This window comes from Microcebus murinus, chromosome 18 (genome assembly GCF_040939455.1).
Source record: "Microcebus murinus isolate Inina chromosome 18, M.murinus_Inina_mat1.0, whole genome shotgun sequence".
Classification (NCBI taxonomy): Eukaryota; Metazoa; Chordata; class Mammalia; order Primates; family Cheirogaleidae; genus Microcebus; species Microcebus murinus.
Genome location: NC_134121.1, coordinates 30,224,445 through 30,246,660, shown reverse-complemented (window position 1 = coordinate 30,246,660; position 22,216 = coordinate 30,224,445). Strand labels below are relative to the sequence as shown.

General features: G+C 33.4%; 1 protein-coding gene across 2 annotated transcripts in view; it reads left to right on the top strand.

Annotated features, from left to right (window-relative positions):
- Nucleotides 1-22,216, top strand: part of BRIP1 (BRCA1 interacting DNA helicase 1) — a 161,169-nt gene that overhangs the window by 32,993 nt on the left and 105,960 nt on the right. For both annotated transcript variants that reach the window (XM_012773002.3, XM_075994410.1), the window contains 2 exons: nucleotides 15,050-15,340; nucleotides 21,218-21,439. In XM_012773002.3, coding sequence (XP_012628456.1) covers nucleotides 15,050-15,340; nucleotides 21,218-21,439 — 513 coding nt within the window. The remainder of the gene's footprint in view (nucleotides 1-15,049; nucleotides 15,341-21,217; nucleotides 21,440-22,216) is intronic.

Here is a 22,216-nt window from a genome sequence, read left to right as displayed (position 1 = left end):
CTTTTTTTATTTCCTTTAGTAGTATTTAAGGAATTCTTAATAACTTCTTAAATTTATTTTTTGGTTCCTAAGTAATTTATCTTTTATTTCTATGTAATTGGGATTTTTTCCCTCTATTATAGTTTATGATTTGTTGTGGTTTTATATATGAAGATTATTAATTATATATATCCATTTTTTACCAAGCCACATTACTGAATTCTTTTATTTGTAATAATTTTAATAAACTTTCTCAGGTTTCTCAAATATAGAATTGTATCTTCTGCAAATAGTGATCATTTTACTTCCTTTGCAAATCTCCAGAAAAAAGTGTTAAGTAATAATGGAAACAGAATTATCATATAATTTATTGTCCAAACCAGGACACTTTTGTGAGTGAAAATGGGGGGAGCATTATTAGTAATTAAGATGAAACAACAGATATAACAGATATGTGCCTGAGATTGTCCTTGGCATGCCAGGAGATATGATCATCTTTGCCTTGTTCGAGACCTTAATGGGAATGCTTTTAGTGTTTCCCTATTAAGCATAAAACTAGCTTTTGAAAAAAATATATAAAATATATAATTTTTTGTCATGATAGGAAAGAATCATTTTATTCCTACTTTTCACTCAGTGTTTTCATCAAGATGAATATTAAACTGTGGAGGTGAATATGATTTTTTATTATGTTAAATTATATTAATAGATGTACTAATACTGAATCATTCTTTTGTTCTTGGCTTTTTAGTTGTGTGTGGGTATATGTGTGTGTGCAAGAGTCCTGTTTGCTATTATATTTATTTTTTTTTCCATTTTTTGTTTTTATTTCAGCATATCATGGGGGTACAAATGTTAAGGTTATGTATATTGCCCATACCCCCCCCTTGCTATTACATTTAGAATTTATTGTTTCAGTATTCATTGGTGAGACTCACTCTCTTGCTATTTTTGGTGAGCGAAAATTTTTCTAGGTTTGGGTTAGGATCACTATTCTTGCTTTATAAAAAGGAATTTGTAGGCTTCCCTTATTTTTAGAAACTTCGATTTAAGGCAATTTCATACGCAGAGGCAGAGGGAGGACAGTATAATGAACCCCTTTGTGCCCATCACTCAGCTTCAGTAATTACCAGTATTTTTCCATTTTACTTCCTCTACTTGTCATTTTCTCTTGATGTTTTTTTTCTTTTTTGGGTGGGGCATGGGTGGAGGAAAGGGGAAAGGGTAAGGGACTGCAAGATCTTAAAGCAGATATCAGACATCATATTTATTCACTCATAAATATAAACAATTTAGTACATATTTTCTTTTTTTTTGAGTCAGAGTCTTGCTCTGTTCCCCAGGCTAGGGTACAGTGACATAATCATAGGTCTCTGCAACCTCAAACTCCTGGGCTAAAGCCATCCTCCTGCCTCAGCCTCCCGAGTAGCTGGGACTACAAGCACACACCACAATGTCAGGCTCATTTTTCTGGTTTTTTGTAGAGATGGTGTCTCACTCTTACTCAGATTGGTCTTGAACTCCTAAGCTCAAGCAATCCTCCCACCTCAGCCTCCCAAGCTTCTAGATTACAAGCATAAGCCAACGTGCATGTCCACAATTGAGTATATCTTTCTAATAGATAGAACTGTTAAAAACATACCAGTGACATTTTAAGCACAGCACCATCATAGCTAAAGAAATTAACAGTAATTTGGTCTAATACCCAAACTATGTACAGTTGTCTTTGTTTCAAAAATGTCAATTTAGGCCTGGCACGGTGGCTCACACCTGTAATCCTAGCACTCTGGGAGGCCGACGTGGGCGGATTGCTCAAGATCAGGAGTTCTAAACCAGCCTGAGCAAGAGCGAGACCCGTCTCTACTATATATAAATAGAAAGAAATTAATTGGCCAACTAATATATGTAGAAAAAATTAGCTGGGCATAGTGGCGCATGCTTGTAGTCCCAGCTACTCAGGAGGCTGAGGCAGGGTGCTTGAGCCCAGGAGTTTGAGGTTGCTGTGAGCTAGGCTGATGCCATGGCACTCACTCTAGTCTGGGCAACAAAGTGAGACTCTGTCTCAAAAAAAATAAATAAATAAAAAGTCATTTTAGAGTTGGCTTTTAAAAAATCAGAATCTTAACAAAGTACATGCATGATTTTTTTCTTAAGAGAGATGCCATTTATTTGTTGAAAATCTGCAGAATTTTCCATATTCCAAGATTTGGTTTATTGTATCTTCATGGTGTCCTTTAAGAAAGTCCTCTATTACCATGTCTGTAGTAAAGGTAGTTAGATGTAGACTGGGTGCGGTGGCTCACGCCTGTAATCCTAGCATTCTGGGAGGCTGAGGTGGGAGGATTGCTTGAGCTCAGGAGTTTGAGACCAGCTGAGCAAGAGCGAGACCCCATCTCTACTATAAATAGAAAGAGATTAGCCAAACAACTAAAAATAGAAAAATTAGCTGGGCACTGTGGCATGTGCCTCTAGTCCCAGCTAACTGGAAGGCTGAGACAGGAGGATCACTTGAGCCTAGGAGTTTGAGGTTGCTGTGAGTTAGGCTGACACCAGGGCACTCTAGCCCAGGGCAAGAGAGTGAGACTTTGTCTCAAAAAAAAAAAGGTAGTTAGATCTAGAAGTTGAATTAGATTAAGGTTTGATTTTGTTGTTTCCAGGAATAACACAGGTATTCTTACTTTCCCATCACTCAGAAGAAAAGATCCAGCTGTCTCTCTTTATAATAATAGATCAATAGTATATTTTCATGTCATTTAATAGTCTTCTACATCATTTTTAATGACTGCATAGCATTCTGTCAAATGGCTGTTCTATAATTTATGTTTATAATCCCCTATGACTGGATATTTAAGTGAGAGTCTCCATTCACTGTATTAGTTACTTAGTGGTTTTATTGAAAACTCAAGAGACTTCTTCAACTTAAAGAAATTCTATTTTGATATTTTTAAAATAATTCCAGCCCCTCTATTGTTTTCAGCAATTAGATTTTTAGCCTTAAAGAGCTCTCTCATACAATAATTGTTATTTTTTCAAAGGATGTAGTATTTTCCAGAATATAGCAATGAGAGCTTATTTTTTAAAATGACTCCTAAGTTATATGGGTTTCCTCCAGAGTGATTTATTTATTTATTTGTAGTTGCCTAGCTAATTTCTTTCTTTTTTTTTTTTTTTTTTTTTTTATTTATTTTTTTTAGATCTGTCCAAGTTGATCTAAAATTTCTTTCTATTTTTTAGTAGAGGCAGGGTCGGTCTCGTGCTCAGGCTGGTCTTGAACTCCTGACCTCAAGTGGTCCTCCTGCCTCGGCCTCTCAGAGTGCTAGGATTACAGGCATGAGCCACCACGCCCGGCCCAGAGTGTATTTTCATTTGTTTTATTTCAGTTGTTCTGTTTTTCACTGTTGGTTTTTCCATATGCTAATCCTTAATTGTCAGTTCGCATTTAAGGCTAGAAGGATTGAGTAGCTGGTGTAGGCTTTTTCAGCTTTTGTGTAAACTGAATGTTACACAGTGTTGAGTGTTCTGTAGCTAGGTATGGGGCATGGTGAGGGCAAAAGCCTTAATTTGATTGGGCAGAGAACTGGCTATGAGATGGTAGCCTTTCAGAAATTTGAATGAGAACTTTGCTCGGGGAACATTTAAGCTTGAATCTACCGTAGAAGGTTTAGCTTCCTGAAATGTTTAATTTCCGGCCCCTAGCCCCTGTGTCAGTCTGGTGTCTACTAACTAACTGCCTGCTTTCTGTACCAGGTTATGGAATAGCATAGATGCTGATCAGGTCAGTTGATCTGTTTTTTATGTCATTATCCAACTGATTTTTGTCCTACTTATCACTTTCTTCCTCTGTTGGACCTGTTAACTTAGTAAGATTCCATTGGGCAGGGTAGCCCATAACTCCCCTTTGGGATACTTGTCATGAATTCTATGCATCATTTTTTCCACCTTCTTTATCAGTTATCTGCTCCCAAATTTCCATAAATTTTGTTGCACTCTGAAATTTATTGATGAACCCCTCCTCCCTAATCTTTGTTGTTAAGGCATTATTCCATTTTTCACTTCTATACTGGGCTTGGCAACTTAAATGAGCACCAGATAGGTAGCATGAGTAAATGAAGGAGTCTAGTTATAACTGTGATTACATTCTTTAAGTGATAGAGACTGTGACACCTTTTTTTTTTGGTACAAACTTATGGGGTATAAGTGAAATTTTGGTACATGGGTTTAATGCATAGGGACTGTGACATCTTAATAGTATATATGTCGCATACAAAGGTGGCAGTCTACTCAGTGTTAATTGATGGTTGCCCTATAAGAATATAGGTCCGCTGTGGCCAATCCAATTTTTCCAGAAGAAGCCGAAACTATGGATTTTAATCTCATAATTTTTAAGTGTTTCAAATTTATAAAATTCCATATAAGCCATTCAAAAGATGATTGTGAACCAGTTGTGGTTTGTTACAGCTACAAACTAAATTTATTTTTATAGTGTTTTCGGTGGGAGGGAGGGGAAATTTGTGTACCCACCCAATCTGCCATATTGGACTGGAAATCTCATGGTTTCAGTTTGTATATATCAATGTTTAATGTATCTGTAAACTACTTTGGTGTAAGGTGGGGGTTGGGGGATAGGATCTAACTAATTTTTTTCACCAAATAGTTATTTGCCTAAATATTAATTGAATAATTTTCCCCATAGATTGGAAATTTCACTTGATTTAATCAAGAGTAGTTTCCTTTTTAAGAAATAGAAACTCACCCAAAGAAAGATCATGCAGGAGATATAGCTACCCTTATTGGAACTCAAAAGTTTTTAGGCAGCTTCTCTTTTCTTTTTGGGGCCTGTAGTGTGACATCTCTCTGTCCCTTTGCAGAGTTCTCATTATTTTTTGTAGACTGGTTTTTCTAGATACTTATCCTCATATGATCTTACCATGCCATCTCAAAATGGAAGCCTTAAAGTCTGCAAAATGTTCTGGTCTGTTTCCTATAATTAATTAACTCAGTCTAAATGCTCCAAATGCAAATTCCTAGGAAAGTGAATCTAATTGGTCTGGCTATGCTTGAGAATATCTGTGGGTGTGGTTGTGTGTTATTAATGTGGATACTAGGTACAGCCTTTCAGCAGCAGATGTAGATGATGATCTGTGACAGATGTGTAAAGAGGTGCTTAGTACAGCATCTTTATTATATATTCTAAATTCTTACATCTAAAGGAATATATACCCTTCTTGCCCATCTTCTTTTTTTAAAAAAAAGTTTCAATTCTCGCTAGTTTATTTTCCAGATTAAATTTAGAAACATTTTTTTAGATTACCAAAAAAAAAAAAAAAAAAATGATGGTATTTTGATTGGAATTCAGACAAAGATTAGGAAAAAAAATTACTAATCAACAGAAGTTGTAGACCCAGTTTTCACCAGCTGCAACCCTGAAGAGCCTGTTTTATATATGGGGACCTAATTCTTACAGTGTACTTTTACTTTTCCTCTCTAACTTGAATTTACAAAGAGAAATTCCTATACACACATACATACACACATGCGTGCACAGTGTGTGTAACCATTGCAAACGCTATAGGATCTAGAATCTCTGGTAATACTTTAAATCTATGCTATCTAATAGAGTAGCTACTAGCCACATGTGGCTATTTCAGTTAATTAAAATTAAAATTCAGTTAGTTGCACTAATCAACTTTCAAGTGCTCAATAGCTCCATATGTCTAATGGCAAGAATAGTGCAGATATCAAACATTCGTCATCACAAAATTTTATTGGGTAGTACTGTTTTAGAGGCTTATATGTTGATAATAACTTACTTAATTTTCTATGCCCAGGAAGGAAGCAAAAATCTCTATTTCATATAAGTTTTGTTTATAGCATTTTGGTTAATATGTGGAAGATGTCATGATAGGATAGCTTTTCCCTTTTTAAAAGGTTCTCTGAAGAAAATTTAACAAGATATACCATAAAGAAATTAAAAATTACCTGTAATCCCAGGGATAGGATTTTTAAAATGCCTTTTTGAAATATAACATGCAAGTGCACATATCCTAAGTGTACATTGGATTAATTTTCACCAACTAAATAATACACATGTCTTTTTACCAGTTTCTCTTTTCCTAGATTCTTTTTGATTCATGTCTTGATTTTTTTGGACTTAATAATCAGGTAGTTTTATTCAAGATGGGCATATCACATCAGGAAGCACATGATGTCAATTTGTCACCCTACTGTTGATGGTAAATTTGACTACTTGGTTAAAGTGGTAACCACTAGGTCTCTTCAATGTAAAGGCACATTTTCCTTTTGTAATTAACGAGTAATCTGTGGGGGGATACTTTGAGATTATGTAAATATCCTGCTCTGTAACAACTTCTCACCCAACAATGTTGGCATCCATTTATGCAGCTTGCCTTAATCAGTTATTATGAGCTCTGCAAAATGATTTTTATAATTCTGTCATTTCCATTTACAAATTTTTATTCTTTTGTAAGGAAGAGATTTCTTTCTCCGCCCCCTCGCCAGTTTTATCCCTTGAGTCTTTTTTCCCTTTTCCTTTTCTTTTTTAAATTATAAACACCCAGGGTATTTCTCATTAAGTTGGTCTGTGTGATTCATCACTACTTTGAGACTCATTGTTATAATCACTTCTATGTAAAGTGGTATTATATCAGGAGAATTTTTGCTTATAGCAGGTTGGTCATCTTTATGATATGTTTGTTCTTAAAATGAGAATTGTTATTAATTCTACTGAAACAAAGACTTTTCAGAAACTGGGGCAACTGTGTTAAGGAATTCCCATTTACAGTAGGCAAGAAAGTAAACAGTAAGTGGAGAGTAGGGTAACAAACACTTATGGTATCAAAAAACAACCGTGAAAAGGATCTGTCTTAATGTGCTAGCCCATTGCAGTTTAACATATTGCTTACAACCTTCACAATAGAATTTGAGTGACTTCAGTTACACATTCCAGGAGACTGGCAGTCTGTTACAATCAGAGTCTGAACTTTAGAGCAGGCTAATTTACAGCGATGGGATGAAGAAAGTTGTGGATTTGTATTACACACTCTCACCTGACACTGTATCTGATCCCTTACCTGCTGATTGACATCTTGAATGAGCTCTTTGAAGCAAGTTCCAGCTTAATTAAAACGTTTGCTTGGTTAGCAGTGATCTGTGAAAGCCTGTGATAAATATTGAATCAGGTTCACCTGCTGGTTGCTGTGAGTGGATAAACAGCTGCTTTGTGCAGTTTAATCATGAAACTGGCAGTAGGGTACTACTACTGTTTGAATTTTTAAAAAAAGAATAGTTGAAAAGGTATAGTTTGTCACTTTTGCTATCTTACTCGAGTGTGTGCTTACGTGAGATTTTGCACAACAGGCATTCAGTACCTGTTTAGATGGCATGAACAACAAATAGATGATAAAGATTAACAATAAGTCCTCTTCTTAAAAATTATAGTATAATTCTATGTTCATTGTCCTTTTACCACTAGCATTTTATGTACATGGCTTTTTTAAATAAAAAGGGGGCAATATGTTGCTCTTTTGCTTAGTTAAATGGTAAATGAAAATGATCCTGTTAAAGCTTGATTTTAAGATTATGAATTTTGACTTCTCCACAAATTTATCGTGTATTTTTAGCAACTTGCAGAACTCTTTTAGATTTACTTTATCTGTAAAATGGAGTTAGAAAAGATATGTTAGTGAACTATCTAAGTATTTTAGCCTTATGTTAATTTTAGGTGATTAACAAACATTTAAAATAGAGATGAGTTTTCAAGCACTGAAAAAGGCTTCATAAAATTATCTCCTTTTGACTATCAACTTGTTTATTCCTTTACAGAATAAATATGTCTGACCAAGTTGGTTATAAATAAAATGCTGTTTCCATTTGATTTCCATTACAAAATCAGACATAAATTACGGAATAAAGTCCTTACTCAAATCAGGCACAATCCCCTTTGAGTACCCGATAAAGTTATAGATTCACTTTCCAGAAATGCACACAAAATAGTGTCTGTAGTTTCTGAGTGATCTCAAACTCTCTGTAGTAGTCCATGGACCCTAATTTAATAATCCATTTCCTAATAAATTAGGTTGAAAACTTGGTGAAGAGGGGTTATGATGAAAGCTATTCTGCTAGGCATTAAATATAACTGAGGAGAAACCAGAATAGAGTATATTTGCTATGTTCTGTTTCTTTTGCAGCACTTCTAGAATTTTTTAGGTATATTGTTCACCACAATTCTTAGCTCTAAGGATTTTCTAACATAGTGCCACTTCCTCATTCTCAATCTAAACTTTTTATATTTTTATTTCTATCATCAATTTATTTGGAATTGTATGGAGAGAATAAAATTTTATTTGAGTCATACTCAGCTTGCTCAACCTTTTTTTTCATATTTATGTTGATACATGCTACTCTGGTTCATATTTTTCATGATATATATATATTATTCCATTAATTGGAAAAAGCCCCACAATTTATCCATTCTGTTGATGCACATAATTTGTTTTCCTCACAAAACAGTGCTGCAATTAATATTCCTCTTGTATCTCTCTCTTTATATATATATATATATTTTTTTTTTTTTTTTTGAAACAGAGTCTCACTTTGTTGTCCAGGCTAGAGTGAGTGCCGTGGCGTCAGCCTAGCTCACAGCAACCTCAAACTCCTCCTGGGCTCGAGCGATCCTTCTGCCTCAGCCTCCCGAGTAGCTGGGACTACAGGCCTGCGCCACCATGCCCGGCTAATTTTTTTTTATATATATATATATCAGTTGGCCAATTAATTTCTTTCTATTTTAGTAGAGAGGGTGTCTCTCTCTTGCTCAGGCTGGTTTTGAACTCCTGACCTTGAGTGATCCGCCCGCCTAGGCCTCCCAGAGTGCTAGGATTACAGGCGTGAGCCACTGCGTGTATCTCTCTTAATGTGCAAGAGTTTCTCTAGCATGTACACCCAACAGTGTCATGGTGGGCCAAAGGGTGTATGTATCTTTGATTTCACTAGATCACCAATTTGCTGTCCAAAGTGGATGTGCTTATTTATACTTGAATCAGCAGTGTATGAGAGTTGTGTCATATCCTCTCTAATACCCAATATGGTGTATATAAAATGTAATCAAATTATGGTTTTAATTTGCATTTCCTGATTATTGATACAGTTGAACATTAGGTTGCACATCTTTTCAGATGTTTATTAGGTTTTAAGCTTTTTTGTGATTTGCCTGTTCTGCCTGTTCTTAGCTTTTTATAGGGGTTGTCTTTTAAAAATAGATTCATTGGAATTCTTTATATGTTATAGATACTTATCTTCAGTTGGTTTGTGTGTGTGTGTGTGTGTGTGTGTTTGAGACAAAGTCTTAGTTTGTTATCCAGGCTAGAGTGCAGTACTCTCAGCCTAGTTCACTGGCACCTCAAACTTCGGGCTCAAGTGATCCTCCTGCCTCAGCCTCCCAGCTAACTGGAAGTACAGGCCTGCGCCACAATGCCTGGCTGATTTTTTTCTATTTTTAGTAGAGATGGGGTCTTGTTCTTGCTCAGGTTGATCTTGAACTCCTGAGCTCAAGTGATCCTCCTGCCTTGGCTTCCTGGGATTGTAGGCATGAGCCATCACACCCCGGCCCTCAGTTGGTTTTATGCATTGTAGATACCATCTCATAGTTTCTGCTGCCTTTTTACCTTTTTTTGTTTTTTTAAAGAATGTGTTTTTAAATAGAAGTTTTACATGTTAATGAAATGTGTTAACATGTTAATGTCTTACATGTTAATGTAAAAGTTTTACATGTTAATGAAGCTGTGTTTTTCAGTCATTTATGCTTTCAGTTTATTGTCTCGAGAAATCCTTCCCTATATTTGGATCATAAAAGATATTTTTCTATTTAGTAACAGAGACGATGTAGCCTGTAAAGCCTAAAATATTTACTCTTTAGTCCTTTACAAAAAAAGTTTGCTGACTCCTGCTCTAGGATTCTCCTAGTTGAAAATTTTTGTTTTTTTCCCTTGTGGGATATAACATGGATCTTATAGAAAATATATCATTTAAATGTCATCTAATAAGTAAAAATAATTTTTATGAAGTAAAGTTTTATAGTCTGTCCTTAGGAATATTTTGTAATTGCATGTGGCAAATAATGGACTTAAAACTAACTTTAAGCAATTCCTTAATTTATGAGTGAAGCGGGTATTTACAAACTTCAGGAACTATGCTTTGTAGAACAATTGAAAAGTAAAGCACTCTGTCAGTAAGATGAGGTAACCCTTGTCATTGTCTTCTACTTGGCTTGATGTATTAAGGATTCTAATGTTTCTTGGGAGAATGAATGAATGAAATGAGATAGTACATGAAAGGTGCTTAGCATAGGTATAGCCTTAATAAATGGTAGTTATTAATAATAATGAACATATCAGGATATGTGCTTGTTACTCACAACTAAAGTGACTCAAAAACTAGCTTAAGATGATTTTTCTTTTTGGCTTTGAAAAATAACAAATTGTCCTGTACTTTTTCTTTGAAAAGCTTGTCTTTCGATTTTTAAGTAACTTTTTGGTATGTGCAGCACTTCAAATTAGGACATCATTTAAACATACCAGATTAAAAAATGTGATGCATGGGTCCAGTAGTTGGTTCAGCAACATTTAGTCAAACCCATCAATTTAAAAAAAATTTTTTTTTTTTTTTTGGAGACAGAGTCTTACTTTGTTGCCCAGGCTAGAGTGCCATGACATCAGCCTAGCTCACAGCACCTCAAACTCCTGGGCTCAAGCAATCCTTCTACCTCAGCCTCCCAAGTAGCTGGGACTACAAGCCGAGCATGGTGGCACATGCCTGTAGTCTCAGACCTTGAGCAATCCTCCTGCCTCAGCCTCCCAGAGAGCTAGGATTACAGGTGTGGCCACTGCGCCAGCCTAAAAAATTTTAAGTTACAGTTATGTGGAAAACATCATTCTCAATGAATCAGTTATATAAAGAAATGTAAGTTTCTGTCTTAAAGGAATTTGAAGTGTGGTTGGAAAGACAATACATGCACATGTGGAAAGTTATGGAAAAATACATATTACTGTTTCATTGACCTACTTTTTCCTTTATTTCATTTAAATTGCTTCTATTCAGTCTCTTCTTCTCTACTTCTTTATATACAATTATTTTTCATATTAAATATACTCTTTCATGCCTGCTTTCAGAATTCAATTTATAGAACCTCCTTTTAGAAGCTCCCCTGATTTATGGCTAGCAAAATAACTTTCTTCTCTGGCAATTAAGTTAATTTCTAACTATTTCTTTATCATTTTTCATTTCTTAAAATATTTAATTACCATGCTCATTTTATTTTTCGAGTATTCAGGCATAGGGTTTTTCTTTGTGGGGAAAGTTTGGAAATAGTTATGAAACTTTAGAAGTTGACATTGTAGTATATTACTATTTGAACTTCTAATTATAGCTTTGTGAAAGAAATAGTGGCAGGGACTCAGCAGTTAGCTTTTCTTTCAAGATCAAATCTTCTAATCTTTCATCCTTCCAAAGGATTTAAATATATCTCTATATAATAGGACAAGAGAGGGAATAGATAGAATTTATTAAACACAGAAAAATTTTCTAAAACTCTTTGGTTGCTGATCTTCTAAGAACAGTTTTGGTTATTGTAGATTTGAAATGAATTTTTAAACATATGGAAATATTACAGCTGTCACATCCACATACATTTCTTGTGTTTCTCTTTAAATTATGATATATTTTTGCTGTTACTTAGGTTGGGTTTTCTTGCCTTTTGTTGAAGTAAAAGGACTCCGGACAGTTTCTAGCTGTAGAGAAGAAACCATATCTTAAAGTGTTTGATTTTACCACTGAACATAGCAACTCACAGGTCTTAGAGTTTTACAGGTTTTTTGGAAGCCCATTTTTTAAAAATAATTTTTATTTCAAAAAATAATTTTTATTTCTTGTTATGTAACAAGAACATATTTGTTCTTGTTACATAAATTGTATAATGCTGAAGTCAAGGCTTTTAGTGTGCCCGTCATCAGAACGCTGTACATTGTACCCAATATGGCAAGTTTTTAACCTTCACCCTCCTCCCACCCTATATGTGCTATTTATTGACCTTCAGATATATTGGATGTCTATGAATACTTGTAAATTTATTCTCCAGTTTCCTTATGCAGTCTCTGTAAATTTAAAGAGCAAAAGGTAAGGGAAGGCATCCTTATGAAAGATAAACATAATCATTTGTTAACAGGAGAAATACTTAATAAAAGATATAAAATATTTAATTTTACTCATCTAATTGTTTCAAAACCCCTGGGTCAAAAGATTTCAGAAAGAGGCCATAAAGTGTTAACCTATTAATTGCATTAGAGGATACTCTAACTTCCTGTCTTTGCTATAATCATAATCCTTTCTCTAGTTTTCTTATAGCATTTTTCTTTCTTTCTTTCTTTTTTCCCCAGTTGTTTCAGGCAGGATCTTACATCATTGAAAGCTGTTGATTTTAGTATAAGTAATTTTGTTATTAAATAAATATCTTTTTAAAACTTCTGTTATACTTCCACAATCAGTTTTTCTGTCTTCAAATATGATTGTACCAAATCCTTTAAATGGAAACATAATAGATCACTTCTGAAGAAATAATTCCTCTTTAATAATGCAAAGGGAAAAGAATCAACTTTCTGTATTTCCATCTTATTATCTTTATTCCATCTGCTTGCCTAACCACCCATTGATAACCATCTTGAGAAGTCTACCTCAAATTTATAGATGGTATAATTAGTTTAGATCACTTTAAAACTTGGAAAACAAACAAGAACATGTTTAATATAAAATTAGCTGTTATTTTTAATCTGAATTATGGAGTAAAAATAAATTTAAGGTCTCTAAATAAAGCTGCTCTAGTGAGAAAAGTTTCCTGAAACTAGTTCGTGATCTTTTGCTTTTGTTAGTACAACTACTCGCATGAGGTTTTTAAGATAAGCAGAACATTCATTTAAATTATTACTGCCAAATGCATCCTTTTAAAAATTACAAAGTTTGGATACAAAATGTCTAGTTATAAAACTGTATAATACCATCTCTTAAAGGTGAAGTTATTGGATGGGACAGTTGATTTATTTTGTATATTTCTGTATGGTTTGAATTATTTGGTCAGAAGAAAAGGTGGAGTCAAAAGAAGTAGGTAGTAAACTTTTAAGTAGAATTGATGTTGAAAAGTGTTACATCAAAAAGTAAGTTTTCCAAGCCTTGAGAAAAGACCACTTTATTGGATTACTTGTGTGCTTGGATATAATGTATGTATAACAGTGCATTGGGCCATAGTATTCTAATATTCAAGAGAATTTAACTATCATAAGGAAGAAAAACAGTATAATTGAGTGAAAACACTGAAAGTACGAAACAGTAAACTAATTCTGTTACCTAGAGTTATCTTGATTCTTTTACTATGTTAATTAATTAATACATCATTGCAAAGGCCAAAAAAGAATTAAGTCGCAAATATGATATAATTTGCATTCCATTTTCTATGTGACCATAAATTGTTGGATATTGCAACATTATGTAACATAAACCACATGTCAGCTGTTTCCTGCCTCACTGTTGACAAGAGCCCCATTCATAATTCTTCTTTTTATCCTTTTAGTGAATAAGTAATTATTCAATATAGAAGGCAGGATATTTGGAACTGGCTATTTAATGTGGCAGCACTCTGTAATGAAATCTGCTGTTACTGGCAACCTGATAGGAGAATGTAACAATTCCAGCATCGCTGTAACTTTATCTGCTTTGACTGACTGTTTATTTGGCACATCAGTGAACCTTTTATCCCAGTGAGTGACAGCCCCAGAAGGGTCACATTTACATCCATTCTATCATGTATTGTAATATTTAATGGCGGACAAGGTTGAGCGAGACTGGGAGTAATTTGAACTTGCTTTTCCACTGAGTTGAGGCTAAAAGACAGCTTGATCCCCAGTATTGTGGTGTAACATGCTATGACTTAGCATTTGTTTATGAAGGCTAATCTTACTGATTAGAATTTAAAAAAAACTCCAGTCAAGTAGAGTATTTGTTCTACTAAACTAAAACTCTCCAGTATACAATCTTTTAAGTTACTGTGCTATTTACCTTTTTTCCCATCAGTGACTACTTCTATCAATTAACCATTTTATAGTATTTCCCTAAAATGAGGATTCTTTCTCATTTGATGTAGTAATTGAGGCTTTGAAAGGAGTAGTTAAGAACCTGTGAGTTCTAATATATGGTATTAAACTTTTTTAATATTCTAGAATTTGGAAATGAGAAAAAAATCAGCTAAATATTAGAATATATTCCTGATATTCTATATGGTTTGTTTGAGGAGACATTTATATAACTATTTCAGTTATGACACTGAATGAGTGAAATTGTCCAGGAAAAGCTATCCTGGATAGTTTTACTGATGGGTTTGCATTCCATGACAGGTAATTGAATTTCAGATATACTTGTTCCATACAAGCAGCCTTTCACTATTAAATATTAATATTTTTATGTATTTTCATATATTTGCTAGCGAAGAACTATCTCTTTTTTTAAGTGATACTTCAGATTCAACTAGATAATTCTATTCTTTTTGTAAACAATATTTAAATTCTTTATAAAAACATTGATATATTATGGAATATTTGAATGACCTATGCTGTTAAATGAAACTATCAACTCTAAACTATAATATCACAAGTTCACTTGAAGCCTAAGCAAAAAATTAAAATTGTCCTCTACTTTGTCTTATCATTTTTTATAATTTATGAGAGAAGAGAGTTAAAATGTTCTTAAAACATTTGGAATTGGAAAGTTAGAGTGTTATGTTAGAAAGAATGTAAATATGGAAACATCATTTATAACTTTTAAAATAGAGAAAGAAGACCAATTTGAAAGGGAATGTGTAGTTTAATGGCAAGTTTTAGATACTATAGTATCTTGAGATTTCTCTCTATTTGACCACTGTAATTCATTACTTATAGATTCTAATTCCTTGAGAGGTTTGATGTCATTTTTTTATGGAGGGGTAGATACTATTTATCTTTTCTTTTGTTTGTTACAGCCCCCTCCTGGCCACTGTTCTAGGTGCTGTTCTACTAAACAAGGAAACAGTCAAGAGTCTTCAAATACCATTAAGAAGAATCATGAGGGGAAATCCAAGATACCTAAAATATATTTTGGGACACGCACACACAAGCAGATTGCTCAGATTACTAGAGAGCTCCGGAGGACAGCGTACTCAGGGGTCCCAATGACTATTCTTTCCAGCAGAGATCATACTTGTGTCCATCCTGAAGTCATCGGTAACTTCAACAGAAATGAAAAGTGCATGGAATTGCTGGATGGAAAAAATGTGAGTAGATTACTTGTTTTAGAGAAAAAATAAGGGTGACGATATTAAAGTTACTCAATATATTTTATATGTACTTTTCTAGTGATAATCAAATAACTTAAGGAAATCAAATTAATTGCTAGTATTGATATTTTTTGTAAATAATTTTACCATAAGAAAATCTTTAGTCAAGTTTAAAATTATGAGTTTTGGTCCTAAAGCTTGGGGATTCTTAATTCTTTGAATTTCCATTGTAGGTCAGATGTCTTCTTACTTTCTTCTTTTAATTCTTGCTACCACAAATAGTCAAATATGGATGATGTCATATGAGGAGATAAAAGTGTTTAAATGATTTAGTCTAATAGTCTAAATAGATCTAATTAATATACTTTAAATATTTAAAAACTACAAAAGAAAATAGTTTATTTAGGCTCTCTCTTAGAGCAAATTTTGAAATGTTTTTAAGTTGAATTAGAAATATAGGGGTGGGGAAAAAAAAAAGAAATATAATTATCCTGTCTCATAATTCTAATTAGTATAAACTATTAAAACTTACATTAAATTATTAACTTAAAAATATCATTGATGGTTTTGAAATTTTTAGAGAGTTTAGAATAATATGAATTTTGGTTAGGTGGAAATAGAAAAGAAGTCTTTCTTACTAAAGACTTAAATAATTTTTAAATAATGTTTTGGGCAGTATTTGGGAGTCTGTGTTCTGGTATGATTACTAATTTACTCTAAAATTAGAGTTGTAAGTATGAAATTATACCTAGAACTCAGTGAATCATAAATTGATAGTATATGAAATGACCAGTGCTATTTTGATATATTTTAAAATTACTTTGTCTTTTACCAGTATTTTATCAGTGTCACACATACACACAAAAACTACCACACAGCCCCTAGAGTTTGATTCACAATGTATCATCTCCTACCATATAATGTGAATACATTATTTTGTATCATACTTTTCTTCCTCAGTGCTTTTTTTAATTAGATGAGAATTAATTTAAGCTTTATTTAGGGATATTTAATAGATACTAAAATATGAGATTATAAAATATAAGTAGTAAGGGGTTCCAGTGGAAAAACTCAAGTGACTTATTCAGAGCAAGGAAGAAAATGCAGAATTATTGAATTAAAACCACTGCTGAATCTACAGTCATATTTATTTCTACATAAGTTCTTTCTTACTAACTGAGGAATTTGTGAAATCCCTTCACTCTATAGATTAAAAAGCTTCTCTTGAAGGAGAGAGAAAAATATTAAAATGTCAGATGCTCAAAAAATAATAAAATTAAAAGCTTGTAATTGTAAAACTTCATAAATTTCATGCTTAAGTAGACCTTTTTACATAGTGGCTAACTGATCTGGTGAATGACTCAAATGCTTGAAATTTATTTTTTGGCTACATAACCTATGCAGGAAGACTTGTTGGCATGGTCATTATCATTATATTTTTCTCTTTTTCGTATTAGGAAAATTATTATGTATTTGTAAAAAATATATACATTGGTAAAAGCAGTTATAAAGTTTAAGATTGTGGTTTGAAGACAAATAGTCTAATTTTATGTGAGCTTCTGGAATTCTACAGTACTGGTTATATATTATAATTGATCTTTACTCTCATAAGTTTGAGTCATGTAAAAATAAAAAGTCCAGGTGCCATGGCTCACCAGTAATCCCAGTACTTTGGGAAGCTGAGGTGTGAGGATTGCTTGAGGCCAGGAGTTTGAGACCATTCTGGGTAACATACTGAGACCTAGTCTCAAACAACAACAACAACAAAAAAATTAGCTGAAAGTGTGGCATGCGCCTGTAGTCTTAACTACTGAGGAGGCTGAGGCAGGAAGTTCGCTAGAGCCCAGGAGTTCCAGGCTACAATGAGCTATGGTTGTGGCACTGCACTCTACCCTGGGCAGTAGAGTGAGACTTGATCTTGAAAAATAAAGTAATTCAGTAGACTTCAATATTCAGAATTTTTAATTGGCTTTTAGTTTGTCTTAAAGTGAACACATTTTTCTTTTTTTTTTTAATTTTAGTGGTATAAATAATTGACGATACCTGCTTGTGGTTTGCCGTGACCTAATTCTGCCTCAGAATGCTTACCTCATGGGCATACATGAACATTCTTTTTCTTGTTCCCAAGCCCTCTTGGTAATTAGGTATTGTAATGAGGGACAATTACAAAGTCACCATAGGTGTCTATGTTTAACTATGCCTGAATTACCAAAGCGAAATGATAAATAGATAAACTGACAGTTTGTGTGAAAGAGTTTAAAGTGTGATAACACTTCTATTGACAGACTCCTCTTGGGATTGTGTTACGCTGCTAAAATGGATGAGCTTTTCTGGTTTTGCTATCAGCATGCACAGGGGTGTCATTCTAAGTGCCCTTAAAGTGTAAACTTTCTGATTTTTTGGCTTGATCCAAAGGCACATGTGTTTTTTGTTCACTATTTTCTTTTACTGAAGTGGCCTTATTCTGGAAAAGTATGCATTTAGCTGTTAAAAGTTAATTTTTGTTTCAATTAAGACATAATTTTAATTAGAACCAGAAATGATAATTGTAAAAATTATTTTAGATATAGAACATCTATATTTTGTTAAAATGAGAACAGTTCACAATCATAGATTCTGAAGGCACTGTAATGATCATTTTGTACAAAGATAAGCTTTCAGAATTGTACAGAAGATGCTTGGAATGAAGAGATAGTGGCTGTTGTATTATTAAAATTAGTCAGTATCAAATTCAGTATGAAAGGTAATTAGCACGTCTCCACCTAACTCTGAATCCTGAAATCACAGAATTCTAGAGCTGGAAGGAACTTTAGAGATGGTATAGTTAGTGAGTTGGAAGGAATCTTAAAAGGCTTGGGGTTCAACTATTCTTTTGATACCTAGTCACATGAAAAAAATGGACCCTGAAGTTTGCCCATTCAGACAAGTAATTAGCAAGAAGGAAGGAACTGGAACCCAAGTTTTCTAACTCCCTGATCTATTGCTACTTTGATTACATTAGAAACAAAATAAAAGGTGGCATTGAGGTATGGGGAAGAGGACACAGTATGAAGGGTATAAAGAATTGTAGAGGTTATGCAAAGTAAGTGAAAATAATAAAGAAAATCAACTAAATAAATATAGTTAGGTGAACCCTTCCCTCCTGATTTTCAGTTTTAATACTCTGGATGACCAACAGGTAGCTTTCCTTGACATGGCTGAAAACACAGCTTTAAAGGAGAACTGGTCCTGAGCTGTTCATGTCTTGTCCTTTGATTTGCTGACATTCTTTTATAGGTTATGAATTTTTTTATCATTTACTCTGTTTCTAGCAATTTCTAGGTACGTTTGTATATGTACTGATGGATATGTTTTGAAATTGTAGATTCTTTTGGATAGTTCACAGATAGAAATATAGACATTTATATATTTTATATATAGTTGTTTTTTACATAATAATGATAAAGCTGGGAAAGAATTATTTTTATTTAAAAATATTAATGAAATAAAAATAGCCCATTGTTTTACCATGTAGTCCCAAATGACAATTGAAAAAGAAAAGTAATACTTGTAATGTGATTACAAGATTCAAAGTTATAGAAATGCATGAAATAAAAGGAGAAGCTCTTTCTAGCTCCTACCATCTCCTTAATTCTTCAAGGAAACTATTGTAAACTTTTATGTATATTCTATCCAAACATTTAAAAAATGTATTTCCTATAATATATGTGTATATGGTCTTTAAAAATATAATTTACATGAAATCAATCATTCTGTGTACACTGTTCAACATCTGTTTTTCTCACAGCATAACTTTAGAGCCTACTAACATATTAGCACATAGATAAATCTAACTCATTTTTAAGGGCTATAGCTTCTGTATTAATTTACCATAACCTATTTAACATGTCCCTTGTGGGTAGACATTTGATTTATTTTCAATTTTTCAGCTATTAAGCAGTACAGTGTACATATATTCACATTAATGGTAAAATTTTAAATTTTGATAGTTTTTTGATAAATTGCCTATGTACTTTTGCTAGAATTTTATACTTCTACTAAAAGTGTGCATTTTATACTTCCACTAATTTTGTATATTTTTAATAGTATATGAGACACTCTTGCTAGGACTGGGTTTTATCAAAAATTTTTTTTTTGGAGACAATGTCTCACTCTGTCACCCAGGCAGGAGTGCAGTGGCATCATTATAGTTCACTGCAACTTCAAACTCCCAAGCTCAAGCAAATCTCCTGCCTCAGCTTCCCAAGTAGCTGGGACTACAGGAATGTGTCACTACACCTGGCTGATTTTTCTTTTTTTTGTAGAGACGGAGGTCTCGCTCTTGCTCAGGCTGGTCTCGAACCCCTGTCTGCAAGAATTCCTCCCGTATTGGCCTTCCAAAATTCTAGAATTATAGGTGTGAGTCACTATGCCTGGCCTAACATCTTATTTTTTTATTAATGCATGTAATGAAATTTTTTATTTTTAATAATAGAATGGAAAAGGACATTAGTAGATAACAAAAGGTGAAATACAAATTTTTGTTAAACCTTGTTAGAATTTTTACAATATTATTTTAAACCTTGCTAGAAACTCTAAAATATACAAATCAAAACAAGATTCTATTTTTCACCTTTTAAAAAGACAAAGACAATGAAAAATAATGTTAGTGTTGATAATGATATCGGAAAAGGGTAATGCAAAATGGTATATATTTTCTGGAGAATAATTTGGTGGTATGTTTTCAAGAAGCTTGAAAGTACTTCATAGTTTTGGACCCCATAATGCTATTTCTAAAACTGTACACTAAGAAGATGTTTAGAAATGGGCATAAGAATGTTCACTGCAGTATTATTTATAAAGCAGAAATTGGTAATAGTCTAAATACCAGTAATAAGGAAACCACTCATCAACTATGGCACATTAATTCAGTGTACATATCTGAGCAGCAATAAAAAATAGTGATATGAGCAGATTTTCCTGATATGATTTTTTAATAAAATAGGCGAAGTAAACAAAAGTGAATCTAGTTTTATAAATATGTTTATCCTTGTTAGTATAGTGGTAAGAAAAAGAAAATAGCTTTCTTGTGGCTAGATTGTTAGTAATCCTCAATGCCTGGGAAAAATTTGCTCTGTTCTCATTATTTTAATATTGGGTCACATTGTAGAAATATCCTTATGTATATATGTGTAGAAGAAATATGAAATGAAATACATCAAAATGTTAATAGTACATTGTTTGATGGAATTATAGACAATTTAGGGTTTTGGGGGGGTTTTTTGGTACTCTTGTAATTTCTGAATTTTTTAGTGAACACTCTTTATTTTTTTTCTCCCAGGGTATTACAACCTTCTCACCTACCTTTATTCCTTTTTATTTAATTTGAATAAGCAATACTGTCACATGGCCCAAAATTGAAAAAGTGTAAAAGGGTCTATAGAGAAAAATCTCTCCCACTCCTATGACCAAGCCACTTACTTGTGTAAAAGGGTCTATAGAGAAAAATCTCTCCCACTCCTATGACCAAGCCACTTACTTCTCATCCTTGAAAACAACCAATGATACCATTGTTCTGTGTATTCTTCCAGAAACATTTTATGTCTAATTTCACTATAATGGGAACAAACCCACAACAAACATATTTTTAAAATATTTTACTCAATTTAAGATATCTGGAGCTCTATTGGTCTGGAGTTCTAGCCGAGTCTGAGTCAACCAACATAGTTTCTTTAAAATGATTGTGATTGTATATATGGTATTATCTGTTTCCTTAGTAAAATCTTAGTTTTGTGGCTTTAATGTTTCTAAAATTCTGACATAGACTTGTTTTATTCCTTCTATTCCAATATTGGTTCACATTTCAGTTATTCATTTTTTTTTTTTTTTTTTTAGGGAAAATCCTGCTATTTTTATCATGGTGTTCATAAAATTCGTGATCAACACATATTACAGACTTTCCCAGGGATGTGTAAAGCCTGGGATATAGAGGAACTTGTCAGCCTGGGGAAGAAACTAAAGGCCTGTCCATATTACACAGCTCGAGAACTAATAGAAGATGCTGACATAATATTTTGTCCCTACAACTATCTTCTAGATGCACAAATAAGGGAAAGTGTGAGTATATATGTAAAAATTAGAAGAACTTTTTTCCTACTTATTGGGATAGAAATGTTGAATGTAAAAGCTTGTAGATGTTTTAATGTATTTATTTTTTGCTTTATGTTTAATTCGTGTAAATGTATTCTAAAGTGCATTATTAATAAAAACTGAATTTTAGACCTAGTCATTTTCATTTCCAAAGTAACAAGCAATTTTAAAAAACTAGTACTGGAAGTGGGATTATAGCAGGGTTTCTCAGCCAGGGCAGTAATGACATTTTGGGTTGGATAATTCTTTATTATGGTGGAGTGTCTTCTGCATTGTAGCGTGTTTAGTAGCCTCCCTGATTTTATCTACTAGATGCTAGTAGCACCCTCACAGTTATTACCATCAAGAATGTTTCCAGACATTGCCTGATGTCCCCTGGGGAGCAAAATTATCCTCATTTGGCACCCATTTATAGTCGTCATTGTTTCCATTTATAAATAGTCAAAAATAACTATTTAAAAACATTTCTCTACAGCCAGGTAGTGGCGCACACCTGTTGTCCCTGCTACTTAGGAGGCTGAGGCGGGAGGATTGCTTGAGTCCCAGAGTTGGGACCAGTCCAGTCAACATAGTGAGAGACTATTTCTTAAATAAATAAATATATTTATTAAAAAGCTGGTTGTAGTGGTTCTCACATGTAGTCATAGCTGCTTGGGAGGTTGAGGCAAAAGGATTGCCTAAGCCCACAAGTTTGAAGTTACAGTGAACTATGATGTGTGACTTCACTCCAGCCTGGGTGACAAA